At 39.9% G+C, this 14,972-nt stretch overlaps 2 protein-coding genes across 4 annotated transcripts; both read left to right on the top strand.

Annotated features, from left to right (window-relative positions):
- Window positions 1-2,015: 2,015 nt before the first annotated feature.
- Window positions 2,016-9,907, top strand: LOC104820061 (CLIP-associated protein-like). Of its 2 annotated transcripts, XM_010550418.2 has the most exons (22): window positions 2,017-2,624; window positions 2,731-2,886; window positions 2,990-3,052; window positions 3,371-3,439; window positions 3,570-3,738; window positions 3,847-4,008; window positions 4,240-4,337; window positions 4,682-4,756; window positions 4,839-4,907; window positions 4,996-5,081; window positions 5,151-5,268; window positions 5,512-5,610; window positions 5,689-6,043; window positions 6,154-6,234; window positions 6,397-7,949; window positions 8,040-8,138; window positions 8,572-8,676; window positions 8,786-8,860; window positions 8,955-9,023; window positions 9,130-9,198; window positions 9,320-9,421; window positions 9,504-9,907. In XM_010550418.2, exons 1-22 carry the CDS (start codon window positions 2,292-2,294, stop codon window positions 9,660-9,662), a joined length of 4,164 nt encoding a protein of 1,387 aa, XP_010548720.1. In that variant the 5' UTR covers window positions 2,017-2,291; the 3' UTR covers window positions 9,663-9,907. The 2 variants fall into 2 exon arrangements, with proteins under 2 accessions (XP_010548719.1, XP_010548720.1); XM_010550417.1 differs by having other exon boundaries at window positions 2,016-2,624; window positions 6,154-7,949.
- Window positions 9,908-12,261: 2,354 nt separating this feature from the next.
- LOC104820060 (transcription factor PIF1-like) lies at window positions 12,262-14,972 on the top strand. 2 transcript variants are annotated; one of them, XR_772908.1, is made up of 8 exons: window positions 12,262-12,749; window positions 12,822-13,434; window positions 13,738-13,800; window positions 13,883-13,948; window positions 14,043-14,108; window positions 14,277-14,552; window positions 14,656-14,815; window positions 14,906-14,969. XR_772908.1 is itself a non-coding variant. In XM_010550415.1 (8 exons), exons 1-7 carry the CDS (start codon window positions 12,658-12,660, stop codon window positions 14,707-14,709), a joined length of 1,230 nt encoding a protein of 409 aa, XP_010548717.1. In that variant the 5' UTR covers window positions 12,262-12,657; the 3' UTR covers window positions 14,710-14,740; window positions 14,906-14,972. The 2 variants fall into 2 exon arrangements, 1 of the variants encoding a protein (XP_010548717.1); XM_010550415.1 differs by having other exon boundaries at window positions 14,656-14,740; window positions 14,906-14,972.

Genomic DNA, 14,972 nt, shown 5'->3' with positions numbered 1-14,972 from the left:
GTTTTGGGGGCTAAACGAATCGTTTTCCTCCACTTGACATCTGCCACGTGTTCCCACTTCAGGATAATGTGCTGACGTGGCATTCATTCCCTCCCTTTTTTTTTGTCCCCGTATCTCCGTTGGTTTGTTATATTTCCCCTTGCATCCATAGAAAAGTTTTTATTTTTCTTATAGCTGTGAGTACGATACAAAAGTTTCCAAATTTATCGCATCTAACTATATATCTGAACATTTTGGCGTTATAGCAATGAGGGAAAAAATATTTTTATTTGTAAGTCGTTATAATTTTAAGTATTTATTCATTACCATCGTCATCATAATTTTAAAAGTTAGGTTGATGCTATTCAGGATAATTTTTATTTTGGGTTTTTGGTTTTAGTTTTTGGATTTTAGATTTTAATTTTTGGATTTTATAATATTTGAAAACTCAAAAAATAGTTTTTGATTTTTTATTGATTTTTTTCACTAAAATGGTTTTATAAAATGGTTTTATAAGTTTTTAGAAAAAGTAATTTTGTAAAAATTTGAATGGTAGTTTTTTTTTCGGATTTTAAAAACTCCAAAAACTTAAACCATTCAAGACTTAAATTTCGTGTTTTTTCATAAAAAAAAAATGCATGAAGCATAGTGTTCAATTCTTACATAAAAGGAGAAGATGAACCTCCATGACAAGATTGGAGAAAACATGTCAAAGAAACTCAATCGAGCTAAAAAGCTGAAGCGGAATTTAGGTTAAGAGAACCCTAGAGTTGGAAGCTTTTAAGGAAGACGATGATACTATCGGAGAAAGAGCGTATAATCCAAATGACATGGCTGACTTTCGTTTCTGTGATTAGTTTGAATCTTGATTTATGATACCCGGTTATAAAAAAAAAACGACGATACCATGGAGCAGGAAGCTCCAACGAACGGAGATTGAATTCGAGATCAGTATTCGATGAAGCTGGTTTCCACCGAAGCTTTCGCCTTGTAAAGGTGGTGCCTTTTTTGGTTTAGATAGCTCTTGTGCATCATGATTCATGTTTACGATTGTTGCGTCATCATCATCATCGCACACGAGTTGGTGGTTTTGGTCATGGTCATCACTTATGAAGCTCGTCTCTTTCTAATGAATGCTCCCTTTGAAAGCATATTATAGTAACATGACTTTAATTTAATTAATAAACATTTTGGTGATGATTAGGAATAGACACTTGAACCGACATATCCTATTATTAGAATCATGCATTTTATTTTTGTTTAGTTTATCTCCTTCTGACAATAATTATAAACTCATTGGATCCTGCCTGTTGTTGCTGATATTGTTGTTAATTATGTTGAATACCATATATTTAGATATATGTGAGAAATTTCAAAATATTAAAATTAAATATTGACCTAATTATGAATACGCGTAATAAGTGTCTAGCAACTCTTTAGTTTTTATGTTGTGGATAAAGTTTTGGAATTCCATGTCATTGATATATTACTTAATCCAAATCTCCATTATATATATATATATATATATATATATATGTAATGCATGGTTGGTGCTAGACATTACATGGAAGGTTGTTAAATGTGTGTGTCGAAAATGTTAGTTAATTAAAATTGAAAGATGTGACATCTTTAATTGAATCCTAAGCAACTCAAGGTTTCCATTCTTCACAATCAGTCTTCCAAATCCTCCAGTGTATATATTACATTTGTTTCCCTTTTAGTTAAGTTTTGAGAAAATAAATGTCCAATACATTCGTAATATAGATACAGAAATATTTTATTTTTTAAAAAAAGTTTCGGTGTGGGCCCAATGGGCGGCTTATTAATGCCTTTTCAGGAGAAACAGGTTGGGTTGAACCGCCCCGACCATCATGGCTCCTTGTCTGGACCGGTGGCTCGGTTACTTGTCAAGGATGGAGCGTTCCGTGGTGGTCTCCGTAATTTATTCGAACATTGGGGGCAGAGTCTTAAACTACCATCCAACCACACGCTTTCTTTTATCTTCTCGAGTTTTTTGTAGTCTATTAGTCGCCTTTACTCTTCGTGCTTCTCTCTTTAGTAAGTTAAGCGGCACTTCTCCGCTAAATCCCTTGCTACTCTCTCTAACTACATTTCATTTCATTTACATCTCTCTCTCTCTCTCTACGAGTTTCACTTCACTCGCTGAATCCTGAATCCTGAATCCGAATCTTCGTCCTCATTCTCGAATTGATCGGTTGGTGTTCCGGTAATCGGAGAAATCTGATCGGGAACTGCACGGATCTGACGGGAGAAGCCCCAGATCGGAGCAGTGGGAAACGTCGGCGGTTGGGATGGAGGAGGCGCTGGAACTGGCGCGTGCAAAGGATACAAAGGAGCGCATGGCGGCGGTGGAGCGGCTCCACCAACTTCTGGAAGCTTCTAGAAAGAGCCTGAGCCCGGCGGAGGTGACGTCGCTCGTCGATTGTTGCTTGGATCTCCTCAAGGACAGCAATTTCAGGGTCTCCCAGGGCGCGCTTCAGGCGCTTGCCTCTGCCGCCGTGCTCGCCGGTGAACATCTCAAGCTTCATTTGAATGCCCTTGTGCCCGCCGTCGTGGAGCGGCTCGGCGACGCCAAACAGCCCGTCAGGGATGCCGCGAGGCGGTTGCTGCTCACTCTCATGGAGGTAAATTCTTCTGAATTTAGGGATTTGAATCATGCCGCTGTGCATTTCCATTTTTAGAAATCCACCGACGGAGGAGCGATTGAGATTAAAATTGTGGGTTTTGTAGGTTTCTTCTCCCACGATTATTGTAGAAAGAGCGGGCTCGTATGCTTGGATGCATAAGAGTTGGAGAATTCGTGAAGAATTTGCGCGTACCGTCACATCGGCTATTGGTCTTTTTGCATCTACTGAGCTTCCGCTTCAGCGGGCTATACTTCCTCCGGTATTTTGATTCATGCTTCTTGTGTAGAACGAGTAATGTTTTGTTTTATTGATCGACCTGAAGCTGTTTGGACTAAATTTCCTGGGAATTTTGTTATGATCAGATCCTTCAGATGTTAAATGATCCAAATCACACCGTCAGGGAAGCTGCAATCTTGTGCATTGAGGTGAGTTAGCAGTAGCTTGGCATGGCTGCTTTGGGTATATCTGCTCTCAAATTACGTGAATAATTTCCTGGAATCCTCCAAGTTAGCTAATCTTGTATCTTAATCTGTAAAACAAAGGGTAGTACCTAGTGGTCCATCTTCACTTCCAGTATTCTTAGTCTATATTGGATGCACATATTGAACCCAAAGAAGTTCTGTTGAAGTTGAGTGGGCCGTTTCATTGTTTCCACGGGGTTTTGGTTATCTTCGTAGACTCCATGGTATACAAAAGCTCTGTTTTTTATTTGCATTTAATCTTACTATTCCATTCCTTTTTAGGAGATGTATATGCAGGGTGGGTCTCAATTCCGAGAAGAACTTCAGCGCCACCATCTTCCATCATCTATGGTGAGTTTCGTTTCAAAACTGATCCATGTGCAATCTAGCTAATATTGAAGTTGTTGTTCAGAGTATTTTTAAAACGAAAACCACAGTCTTGGAAAACCTATAACTCTTTCTATGGTTTGACAAAAATCAGGTGAAAGATATTAATGCTAGACTTGAGAGGATAGAACCGCAACAACAACGGTCTTCAGATGGGCTTAATGTTAATCTTGCTGTTAGTGAGGTTAAGCTACTAAGTATCAATCCCAAGAAAAGCACTCCCCGGGCGAAGACTTCGACTCGGGAGAACTCATTATTTGGGGGTTAGGATCTCTCTCTCTTTCTCTCTCTCTCTATATATATAAGATTATGTCTTCAGTGCTGTTGTCTATTGCCATCTTGGCTGAATAGCTTTACTCTTTACATTTCAGGAGAACCAGACATCGCGGAGAAACCCATTGAGCCAATAAAAGTGTACTCGGAGAAGGAACTGATCAGAGAATTTGAGAAAATTTCTTCAATACTTGTCCCAGATAAAGATTGGTCAATCCGCATAGCAGCGATGCAGAGGATTGAGAGCCTCGTTGCAGGAGGTAGTTCAACCATCTCTTTCTGTGTCTTTACTCTAAGTTAGCCACCTTTTCAGCAAGTCCTATCTATATATAGTAATGGATAAATCATCCCAATGCGTGTAATGTGAGGCTTATTCTGGTTATAAATGATATAACTTTCTTTCTTTAACCTACTAAGTTTATACTTGTGTTTTATTAATCATCCAAGGTCTACCAGGAGGTAGTTCTTATTGGGTTGTTATTTCTTTTAAGGTGCTGCTGATTACCCTTGCTTTCGAGGTCTCTTGAAGCAACTTGTTGGTTCTTTGAGCACACAGTTGTCTGATCGGAGATCTAGCATTGTTAAGCAGGTTAGCTATATTACCGGCTTTAGATTTTCCTTTGATACCCTTTTTTGTAGGATTGAGAATCTTAATGGATTTTCTTCATTTCCGATAAAGGAGAGAAAATCTGATTGTGTAAATAGACGGAGAAGACGTTTTTGTCTGGTACTTTGTTGATTGGGAAATTATTGTAGAAAACTATTGGCAAGGGTTGCAGATATGACACGGTGCTATTGGATACGGATCCAGTCTGGGAGAGCAGAAATTAGATTCACTAATCAGTATCTGCTGTAGTATTGACAAGGTTGCTTGTGCCTCGGTCTCCTTTCCTTAACTGTTTCAGATGTTAAGCTGCTTTTGGGTTTTTTTAGGCTTGTCACCTCCTATGTTTCTTGTCAAAAGAGCTGCTTGGAGATTTTGAATCATGCGCTGAGGTGTTTATTCCGGTAAAGCTCAACTTCATATCATTTACTGTTATAGCTTACAATGCATATATGTTCTTTGTTAATTTTATGATATGGTAATCAGGTACTTTTCAAGCTGGTTGTGATCACTGTGCTTGTAATTGCAGAATCGGCTGATAACTGCATAAAAACAGTATTGTTTTATTTCTTCTTTTGATTTCTAAAACAGTTGCCTCTTCTTCTAAATTTTATGCTTATACAAATACTTATATGCTTTCCAGATGCTGCGCAACTGCAAAGTTACCCGTGTACTTCCTCGCATAGCTGATTCTGCAAAGAATGACCGTAATGCAGTTCTCCGGGCGAGGTACGCTAGTCTTCTTGTTAGCCAGAGGATTGTCTGATGTAGTCTGTTGCTGATTACTTCCTGTTACAGATGCTGTGAATATGCGCTGTTAATACTCGAGCATTGGCCCGATGCTCCAGAAATTCAGCGGTCAGCTGATTTATATGAAGATCTAATTAGGTGCTGTGTTGCAGATGCTATGAGTGAGGTAGTTATATTAAATAATTCCAACCTGGGTCATCTATATGCATTTTCCTGATATCATATTTCATCTGTATGGGAAGGCAATGATTGGTTTTCTAATGTAAAATCTTTTATGTTTTATTGGATGCATGTTTGCAGCAGTAATACAAAATGATTCGTCTTTTCTTTCAATCATATAAGTTAATTTTATGGCCATCTCTTTCATTCTCCTGCATACTACATATGATTGTAACATGTAGAATGGCAGGTACGAGCAACTGCCAGAATGTGCTATAGAATGTTTGCAAGAACTTGGCCTGAGCGTTCTCGTCGCTTATTTTCTTCATTTGATTCTGTCATCCAAAGGGTATGTGTTATCGTCTTAAATTCTACTTGTTGGCATTGATAAAGGTTGATAAAGCAACCCATTCCCATCTTTTCTCAGTTGATTAATGAAGAAGAAGGTGGGATCCATAGGAGACATGCCTCACCATCTGTCCGTGAAAGAAGCTCTCAGCCTTCATTTACTCAGACATCTGCTCCATCTAACCTACCTGGTTATGGAACTTCAGCCATAGTTGCTATGGATAGGAGTTCAAGTTTATCCACCGGAGGGTCTCTTTCTTCAGGTCTACTCCTGTCTCAGTCAAAGGGTCTCAGTAAAGTTTCTGAACGTAGCTTGGAAAGTGTGTTGCAATCAAGCAAGCAGAAAGTCAGCGCAATTGAGAGTATGCTCAGAAGTCTGGATATATCTGATAGACAGAATCCTGCAGCTCTTCGTTCGAGTAGTTTGGATCTAGGTATTGTGCTTCTTTCCTTTTGAAACTATGTCTTGGTTCCTGAAAACTATGCAGAAGAGAAGGAATATCCATGAGCCAGCTAAATTGTCTTTTAATCTCCCCTAGTGCAGGAATTGACCCTCCATCATCCCGTGATCCTCCATTTCCTGCTGCTGTTCCGGCTTCGAATAGCCTCACAAGCTCCACAACTGGTAAATCAACTTCTTCTAGTATCAACAAAGGCAGTAGTCGCAATGGTGGTCCGGTTTTTTCAGATATCATTTCCCATTTTCAAGCTTCAAAGGATTCGGGAAGCCTATCATACCGTGGTAATCCGTTGTCTGAGTCTCACCCTAATTTTTCATCCTTGGCAGCTAAAAGGATATTGGAGAGACAAGAGAGAGGTTCTTTTGAGGACAACCATGAAAGGGAGGCTAGACGGTTTATGGGTGGTCATTTCGATAGACAACACATGGATACCCCCTACAGAGATTTGAACTTCAGGGATTCAAATGTTAGTCATGTTCCCAATTTCCAGAGGCCACTTTTGAGGAAGAATGTAGGAGGACGAATGTCAGCAGGCAGAAGGAGGAGTTTTGATGACAGCCAACTTCAACTCGGGGACATGTCTAATTATGTCGATGGGCCAGCATCTCTGATTGAAGCCCTCAATGAAGGGCTTAGTCCGAGTTCTGATTGGTCTGTCAGAGTTGCAGGTTTTAATTTTCTCCAATCTCTGTTTCAGCAAGGCCCAAAAGGTGTTCAAGAAGTGATCCAGAGTTTTGAGAAGGTAATGAAACTTTTCCTACGTCACTTGGATGATCCTCATCACAAGGTTGCACAAGCGGCTCTGTCGACACTTGCAGATCTTATACCATCCTGCCGAAAGCCTTTTGAGAGCTACATGGAAAGGGTCCTACCCCATGTTTTTTCACGGTTAATTGATCCTAAAGAGCTGGTCAGGCAACCTTGCTTTACAACACTGGATATTGTCAGCAAAACCTACAGTGTGGATTCTCTTTTACCTGCACTCCTTCGTTCACTAGATGAGCAGAGATCACCAAAGGCTAAATTAGCTGTCATTGAATTTGCTATCAACTCCTTCAACAGGTACTCTGGTAATCCTGAAGTTTCTGGTAATAGTGGAATCTTAAAGCTATGGCTGGCAAAACTGACACCACTAACTCGCGACAAGAATTCTAAGTTAAAGGAAGCTTCAATTACCTGCATCATATCTGTCTACAATCATTATGATTCCTCTGGTGTGTTGAATTACATTCTTAGTCTATCGGTTGAGGAGCAAAACTCTTTGAGAAGAGCTCTCAAACAATATACTCCTCGCATTGAGGTGGACCTGATGAACTATCTGCAGAGCAAGAAGGAAAAACAGAGAATGAAGTCTTCGTATGACCCATCTGATGTTATAGGGACATCTTCTGAAGAAGGATATGCAGGTGCTTCCAAAACGAGTATCTTCCTTGGTAGGTATTCTGGCGGTTCTATCGACAGTGACAGTGGCAGGAAATGGAGCCCTTCTCGGGAGCTAACAATGATCTCTAGCGGTATTGGTCAAAGTATCTCCACTGGAACTCAAGAAAAGTTGTATCAGAACCTTGGTATTGGGATAAGTTCTGGAAGTGATGCATCGAAGCCCAATGATACGAGTTACACAGTTACTTCAGCTGGTCAGAATATTTTGTCAAGAACTATCCATAACAAAAGTTTGGACGATGTTGGAAACTTAGATAGTGTATCTCCGTCCTATCTGGAGAAAAATGGTCTGAATTTGACAAACAGTGGTTCCTCGGAAGAAAGACTTGAAAACAAGGTTTCCCACGAGTTGGACTTGAGTGACTACAAGCTTGCAACTATTAAGGTTAACCCTGCAATGGAATCTGGTCCTAGCGTTCCTCAGATTCTTCATATGGTAATTCATGGTCTTTACTTATTTCAAATACCATGAACATTATCTTTCTGTCAGATAAAATCAATTTGTAATGGTTATGCTATTCTGCAGATCAACGGGAGTGATGAAAGCCCTTCTGCAAGTAAGAAATCTGGACTCCAGCAATTAATTGAAGCCTCTATAGCTAACGAGGAATCAGTTTGGGAAAAGGTACGGCTAATGATCCTTGGATCAACCACTTGGTGCACAGCTGTAGCGAGTTGATCCTTACCACTCATAACTTAAACACTTACAAATGCTGTTTATCCTTTTTTATTAAAGACCAGAAAGACGGAAAGTAATACAAATGACGAAAATTTAAGTAGGAGTTCCATGAGATATACGAGTCTAAAAGTGGGGAAAATGAGAAAATTTTGGTTTTGGTATATCAAATTGATCTGACTGATTTCATTTTTTATATAGGTTTTGTTTATTAAGCTTTGAATATGCCAAAGCATGCTCTGGTTTTAAACTTCCAGTTCCTGCTTTTTTGACTGGCTAGTTTTGTCGGTGCTTCTCTCTCTCTGTTTTGAATCACCATGGTGCCTTAATCGCATACTTGTTTGTCAATCCTCATGGCTGGTTCCCATTGTTTCTTCTGCAGTACTTCAATCAAATTTTGACTGTTGTTCTTGAAGTGCTGGATGATGGAGATTCATCAATTCGTGAGCTTGCTCTTTCATTGGTTGCCGAAATGCTCAAGAATCAGGTTTGTGACATTTACACAACTTGATCAATTAGTAAATCTCCAACATGGTCTTGGATGATGAGGAATTAACTGGATACCTGCTTGCAAATATTCTTCTGAATAATCTCAGAAAGGCACCATGGAAGATTCTATCGAGATAGTGATTGAGAAGCTGCTTCATGTCTCAAAAGATGCTGTTCCGAAAGTAATAGATGATCCATCCATTCTGAACAATGCTCTCAGTGTATCATCCCATTTATAATCTTCATATCTCATGGTGCCACTGTAACCATTTTCAGGTTTCCAGTGAAGCTGATCAATGCTTGACCACAATGTTGTCACAATACGACCCTTTCAGATGCTTGAGTGTAAGTTCCTATTTTTTTTTTCCCCCTTTTTACTGCCATTTTCAGTTTTGAGTTTCGATTTCAATTGAGTTGATGCGTTGAGAGGTATCATGACAACTTGCTTCAGGTGATTGTCCCGTTATTGGTAACTGAAGATGAGAAAACTCTAGTCACTTGCATCAACTGTTTAACAAAGGTACTTACTTTATCCTGACTCTGTGCTATAAACATTCTTCGAATTACTTTAGCCTAAGAGAGTCATTCAAAAAAAAGAAAAAGAAGATAAGCTATTAACTGCATCTTTTACCATGTAACAGCTTGTGGGTCAACTCTCGCAAGAGGAATTAATGGCTCAGTTGCCTTCGTTTTTGCCATTTCTTTTCGAAGCATTTGGGAACCAAAGTGCAGACGTCCGAAAGGTGACACACACTGCCAATGATTCTCTCAAACTAAGATTGACAGTGCATTGGGGGTGTATGTATTAATGGTTGGAATGTGCAGACGGTGGTGTTCTGTCTGGTGGACATATACATAATGCTGGGAAAAGAGTTCGAGCCCTTCTTGGAGGGACTAAACAGCACGCAGCTTCGACTAGTGACCATTTACGCCAATCGTATCTCTCAGGCTCGAACTGGTGCCCCTCTTCACTCTTCCCCTTAACCCTTCTGCTCTCTGTTGTGTTTTTGTTTTTGCCTGCTTATTTCTTTCTCTTTCATTTTGTATATGTGTCTGTGTGTGGTTCCATTTTTTTCTTTAATTTTCACATTAGGGTTTGTCTCTCTGTTTTTATTTTTCCTCTTCACTTCACCATATGCTTGTTTTTTTTTTAAAAAAAAAATTGGAATTGTGTTGCTGTATTTTCCCCCCGGGGGAACCTATATCATGCGTTTTGGAATTTTCTTCTTTTTGTTTTGCATTGTTTTTTGAAGTTTCTGGTGCTTTGGTGATTTGAGGTGCAAAGAGTGCTCTCATTAGTCTTTTTTTTTTAATTATTATTATATATAACCCATCAGAGACTCTCTCTCTCTCTCCGTATCCCATTTTGTTTTCAATGGAGTTTAATAAATTCTTAGGTTGTGAGCCTAGTGGCCTATAAATAGGAGTGAACATAATTTTCTATTCGTATCCGAATAAAAAATTCGTATATCATTTTTTTTAAATACAGATGTTTATGATCCATAATTGTTTTTTAATTTTGAACTTTGAATACGATTGAATGCAACAAATTATGATTGGATTTGTATTTGAATTGATTTAAGATGTTTATGTTATGAATTTTGAATATCATTTATATTTAATGAATTATGTATTTTATATGCGTTTGAGTTTGTTTTGTAATTTTATTTATAATTTTATATCATTTTTTTAGATCGAATATGGATATTTATAAATATCCATAGTTTTTACGAATATATAAAATCGCGAGTATCCAAAAATTGCAAATCGGATACAAATAACAAAATTGTATTTTGTACACATTGGATTTGGATTTGGATATAGATATCTAAAAAATCTTAGAATATTTGATTTATGACTACCACTACCTAAAAATACGAATTTTAAAAAAATTATATTAAATCGCCAATTTTATTATTCCTACATAAAATCATAAACTTTTAAAAATTTGGGTTCATGATTATATATAGGGATGGCGAATTCGGGTTTCGCTTTGGTTGTATTCAGATTCTGTTATTTCGGTTATAGAACAACTATAACCATTCGGTTTTTATATAAATTTCGGTTCGGTTATTTTTCGGTTCGATTTCGGTAAAAAGTTTAGTTTTTCAAAGAAATTGTCGGTTATTTTTTTGGGTTTTTCGGGTTATTTTTTATTCAGTTTGGTTCGGTTCGGTTTCAGTTTTTTCGGATTTAAAGAAATCATAACTGTTCGGTTTTTATGTTGGATTCGGTTCGGATACGGTTATATCTTATTCGGTTCAGTTTGGCTCGCTTATTCGGTTAATAACCGAAATGACCACTCCTACCTATATATCTATAGAAGTTATAAAATTCATAATTTTATACAGAATTTTTTTAAGAGAAATTCTAATTTTTAGATGATTGTCCATATATATTATATATATAGCACTCAATCATCATTTATCCTTTTTTTTTTGTAAAGGTTAATTGTATTGATAATGAGTCATATTACTTAAATCCTCGAATGTATTGAGTAATTACATAGATATGCATAAATCTTGAATAGGGTAGGAGTTGTTAGGCTAAAGGTGAAAGCAATAACTCGCAAAGGCGAGATCGTTGGGAACTTTGGTCATATGTACACGCCGATTGGATGTTCTATCTAAAGATCATTGGGAAACCTCTGAGACTAGCAAATTCCGAAACCTCTGATTGAGCCTGAGGGGTCTAAAAAATGCAACAGAACGCCAAAAGCCTCGAATCAAAAAGACGATTGATCCCATGCTCCTCGCGATGGTTTGCTTAATTTTTTTTAATCCGTAAATATTCCTCCTTATATATATATATATATATATGAATCAATGATTACACAAGTTTTGTTAGTGGCGATGAGACAAAACCCAGGTTAATACTATTGCCGCCATTATTTACGATCCAGACACCATTGCCGCCATTATTCTTATTATTATAACATGTTACTATCATCGTCATCATCAATCGTCACTATTGCCGTCATTTATTTATTTATTTATTTATATATTGGGGAACTCCGTAACTACCCACCCTTACAAACGGATACGAACTGGCCACCACCCGCGCCTAACAGTCCCCGGTCGGACCTGGCCACCAGGCGCGCCTAACGCTCAGACCGTAGTTGGGCTTAGGCGCCTGCGGGTCAAACTCCAACCCCACGCGCATGAGCCAACAACACACGCGTAGGAGATAAATCAGCCCATTATGATAGGTTGACAGACGAACAAATCAGAGGAAGGGAGACGGCAGGATTCGATCCCCCATCTCAAGGAGTTGCCCCCTGCTCCCCATCTCAAGAAAACATTACCCTTAATAATATAACATAATAATATAGGTATATTTTCCAAATACAATTAATAATAGATGACTTGCATGTAGTACTATGAAATTGAAATAATCATTTTTCACATGATATATATATACGGATAATTTTTAAGAACATAAAAAAAAAATCCAAAATAAGTAAAGAATATTAAAATTCTAAATATTTGGCAACCTTTCTTAATGTCGAAGCCGTGGCTAAATGGTGTTCCCAATAGACAGCATCAGTGTGTGGGGGCAGCGGACAGTCAAATATCATCTCCATGCATTGCACACATACCACAAAAAAAGAATTTAAAAAAGGGGATTAAGGGTAATGTTTTCTATGTGTGTGTACGTATATATATACATATATATAGACACAGAGAGACATAGTTTTTATACGGAAACGACTTATGGGAGAATGGAGAGAGACGTTTACATAGAGTGAGCTTATCCTCTGCGACCCTTTTCTTTTTTTACACTGACTTCCAAGTTCCAAGAACCATTCTCCGTCAGGAGAAAGCCGTTATTTTTCATCTGGATCTTTCCTCTCCCTAAAGCCGTTATTTTTCATCTGGAGATTTCCTCTCCCTCTCTATTTATATATATATATATATATATGCAGTGAGTTCTTACCTGAGAAATAGCAATCTGGCTTCTTCGTTTGGAGGGTGCACAAATGGATGATGATTTCTTGCCTGGCGGTTACTTTGACTATGAAATCCCTGCTTCTTCATCTTCTTCCTTGAATCATCCCTCAAAATCCGCCATGTAAGAGCTCCTTCTTCATCCATTTCTTCTTCTTTGATTCTGATTTAGGTGGTGTTCTTTTCAATGGCTTAGGGTGGAAGAAGAACGAGAAGAAGATATCATGAAGATGCTTTGCCACAACGGCCAGGCAGTTACGACATCCTATCCTCCGCCTCATCAGAATCTCTTCATCCATGAAGACGAGATGGCCTCTTGGCTACATTATCCTCTCCACCAGCACGATTTCTCCCCCGATCTCCTCGCCTCTGCCTCCGCCTCCACCGTTCTCAACGAGCCGCCGCCACTGAGACCGACCAATCAGGTTTTCGCTCCGAGGCCACCGGTTCCAGCGGAGAACAGGACGGTGAACCAGCCGAGGACTGTACGAAACTTCGAGAACTTCTACAAATTGAACAGTACCACCGGCCGCGGCGTTGAACTCGGACAACCATCGTCGGCGTCCGCGGTGGTGAGAGAATTTCCTACGTCAGCCCCATCCGAGGTGTCGCAGCGGGCGGAGGGTGCAGACACTGGATGGACGATCAATAGCGGAGCCAGCTTCGTCGCATCAGGCGGCGGCGCTGTGATCTCCGAGACATCGTCTTCGAAGGGCAAGGCGGAGCAGACTTTCTCACCGACGGAGTTCGCCGGAGACCGGAAGCGGAAGGGAAAAGAAATCACTGACGAAACCGAGTGCCGGAGCAAGGTGAGTCGAGGTGCGAGTCGCTGTTCCTCCGTTTTCCACCGCGTTCGGCTTGGCTATCTAGCACCGCCATGGCTGCGCAGGTTAACGTGGACACCCGTGGCGCGCCCCGTATGATTCGGCGCATTTTAGTACCTAGTCTCACATGTGTGAGTTGTAGACGTGGCCGTGCCACGTGTACCTTTTTAAAATTAACCCGGATAAAAAAAAACGTCATCAAGACAGTAAAAAAAAAACAAAAATGTTAAAACTTTTTTGGTTTGGGAAACGTTCTCTGTTAAAATCAATCCTTCTCTCTGTTTCCAGGGAGCCAAACAAGAATCCAAGAGAAGGTATCGATCCGCACAAGTTCATAATCTTGCTGAAAGGGTTTGTAGCTTTTCGTCCAATCTCTGCATACTTTTGAATTCGTCTATTTCTTTGCCGTAAAATCTTTTGTAATGTGTTGCAGAGACGGAGGGGTAACATCAACGACAAGCTGAGGGCTCTGAAGGAAGTTATGCCGCACTGCAACAAGGTCTCTTGTACAATTCGTGAAACTTGTCGTTCAAGTAATGTACGCTTGGTTCTGAATTTGATATTGCTTGCATCTCTTTCGGTCGGGATTTCAGTCGGACAAAGCATCCGTGCTGGATGAAGCTGCCGAATACACGAGATGTCTTCAGCTGCAAGTGCAGGTGTGTGTCTTGTGAAACACTGTTGTCTCGACATAAAGATTTGTCTTTTAATGCTCCATCCATCCATGCACAAGCATTGCCATGTCGTCAACAACATTTGACCATACTATGAAGGACGTCAAAATTATGGTGAGGTATTAGGCCTGAAATCAATCAATTTTTACACAGATGATGTCAATGGGGTATCATGGTATGCACCAGTACATGCAGCTCATGCCAATGGGCATGAATCTGCCCATGCCAGCCATGGTTCATAACCATATGCGCCGCCAACCATTTCCAACCCCACCCTACCCTGTCTCGTCCAGAGTCCATATACCGAGTCAGCACGCAGACCCGGCGATGCAATCACTCCAGCCGTCGTGGCAGCAGCCCTTCCCGGGTTTCTTTGAACCATATCAGCAGTTTCCTGGTCTCGATCCTATGCAAGCGTCCATGTTGCCGGTACTTTATCCAAACCCTGTTCCTGGTTTCGCTTATGAAGGTTTCCTTGAATAATAAACTGTGATGGCTGAGAAAAAGATGCGCTTTTTATTCCCAATGGCAGAATCAAGAAACGGAGCAGGCGAGTTCCAGCGAGTCAAGCAGTAGTAGCAAGTAACGCGGGGAGGATGAAGAGAGCCCGTCATCAGGTAGTAACACTTGCCCTTTCTTCAGATGCACAATGAAACCTGACGCGGTTCTTGCAGATGAAGAACATAGTTTGGGTACAGCTCCCTAAAAGAAAAAACAACCTTTGTATATGAAAGACGAAACACGAACTCAACTGACAGATTAGATTTTGCATGGCATTTCAGGTTGACGTTTGGAACAGAGAGTCAACGCGAGATGAGAGAGACAGAGAAGGGGGGGGGGGGGGGGGGG

Source organism: Tarenaya hassleriana, unplaced genomic scaffold (assembly GCF_000463585.1).
Source record: "Tarenaya hassleriana unplaced genomic scaffold, ASM46358v1 Cleome3, whole genome shotgun sequence".
In the NCBI taxonomy this organism is placed as follows: Eukaryota; Viridiplantae; Streptophyta; class Magnoliopsida; order Brassicales; family Cleomaceae; genus Tarenaya; species Tarenaya hassleriana.
The sequence above is the reverse complement of the archived record's forward strand: the minus strand, read 5'-3'. Positions and strand labels throughout refer to the sequence as shown.

Excerpts from the sequence above, each read along its gene's own strand:
- LOC104820061 (XM_010550417.1), top strand. The coding sequence starts at position 2,292 with ATGGAGGAGGCGCTGGAACTGGCGCGTGCAAAGGATACAAAGGAGCGC. Across the intron at positions 9,199-9,319 it reads GCATCAACTGTTTAACAAAG|CTTGTGGGTCAACTCTCGCA; the intron begins GTACTTACTTTA and ends ACCATGTAACAG. Across the intron at positions 9,422-9,503 it reads AAAGTGCAGACGTCCGAAAG|ACGGTGGTGTTCTGTCTGGT; the intron begins GTGACACACACT and ends TGGAATGTGCAG.
- LOC104820060 (XM_010550415.1), top strand. The coding sequence starts at position 12,658 with ATGGATGATGATTTCTTGCCTGGCGGTTACTTTGACTATGAAATCCCT. Across the intron at positions 12,750-12,821 it reads CATCCCTCAAAATCCGCCAT|GGTGGAAGAAGAACGAGAAG; the intron begins GTAAGAGCTCCT and ends TCAATGGCTTAG. Across the intron at positions 13,949-14,042 it reads TTATGCCGCACTGCAACAAG|TCGGACAAAGCATCCGTGCT; the intron begins GTCTCTTGTACA and ends TCGGGATTTCAG.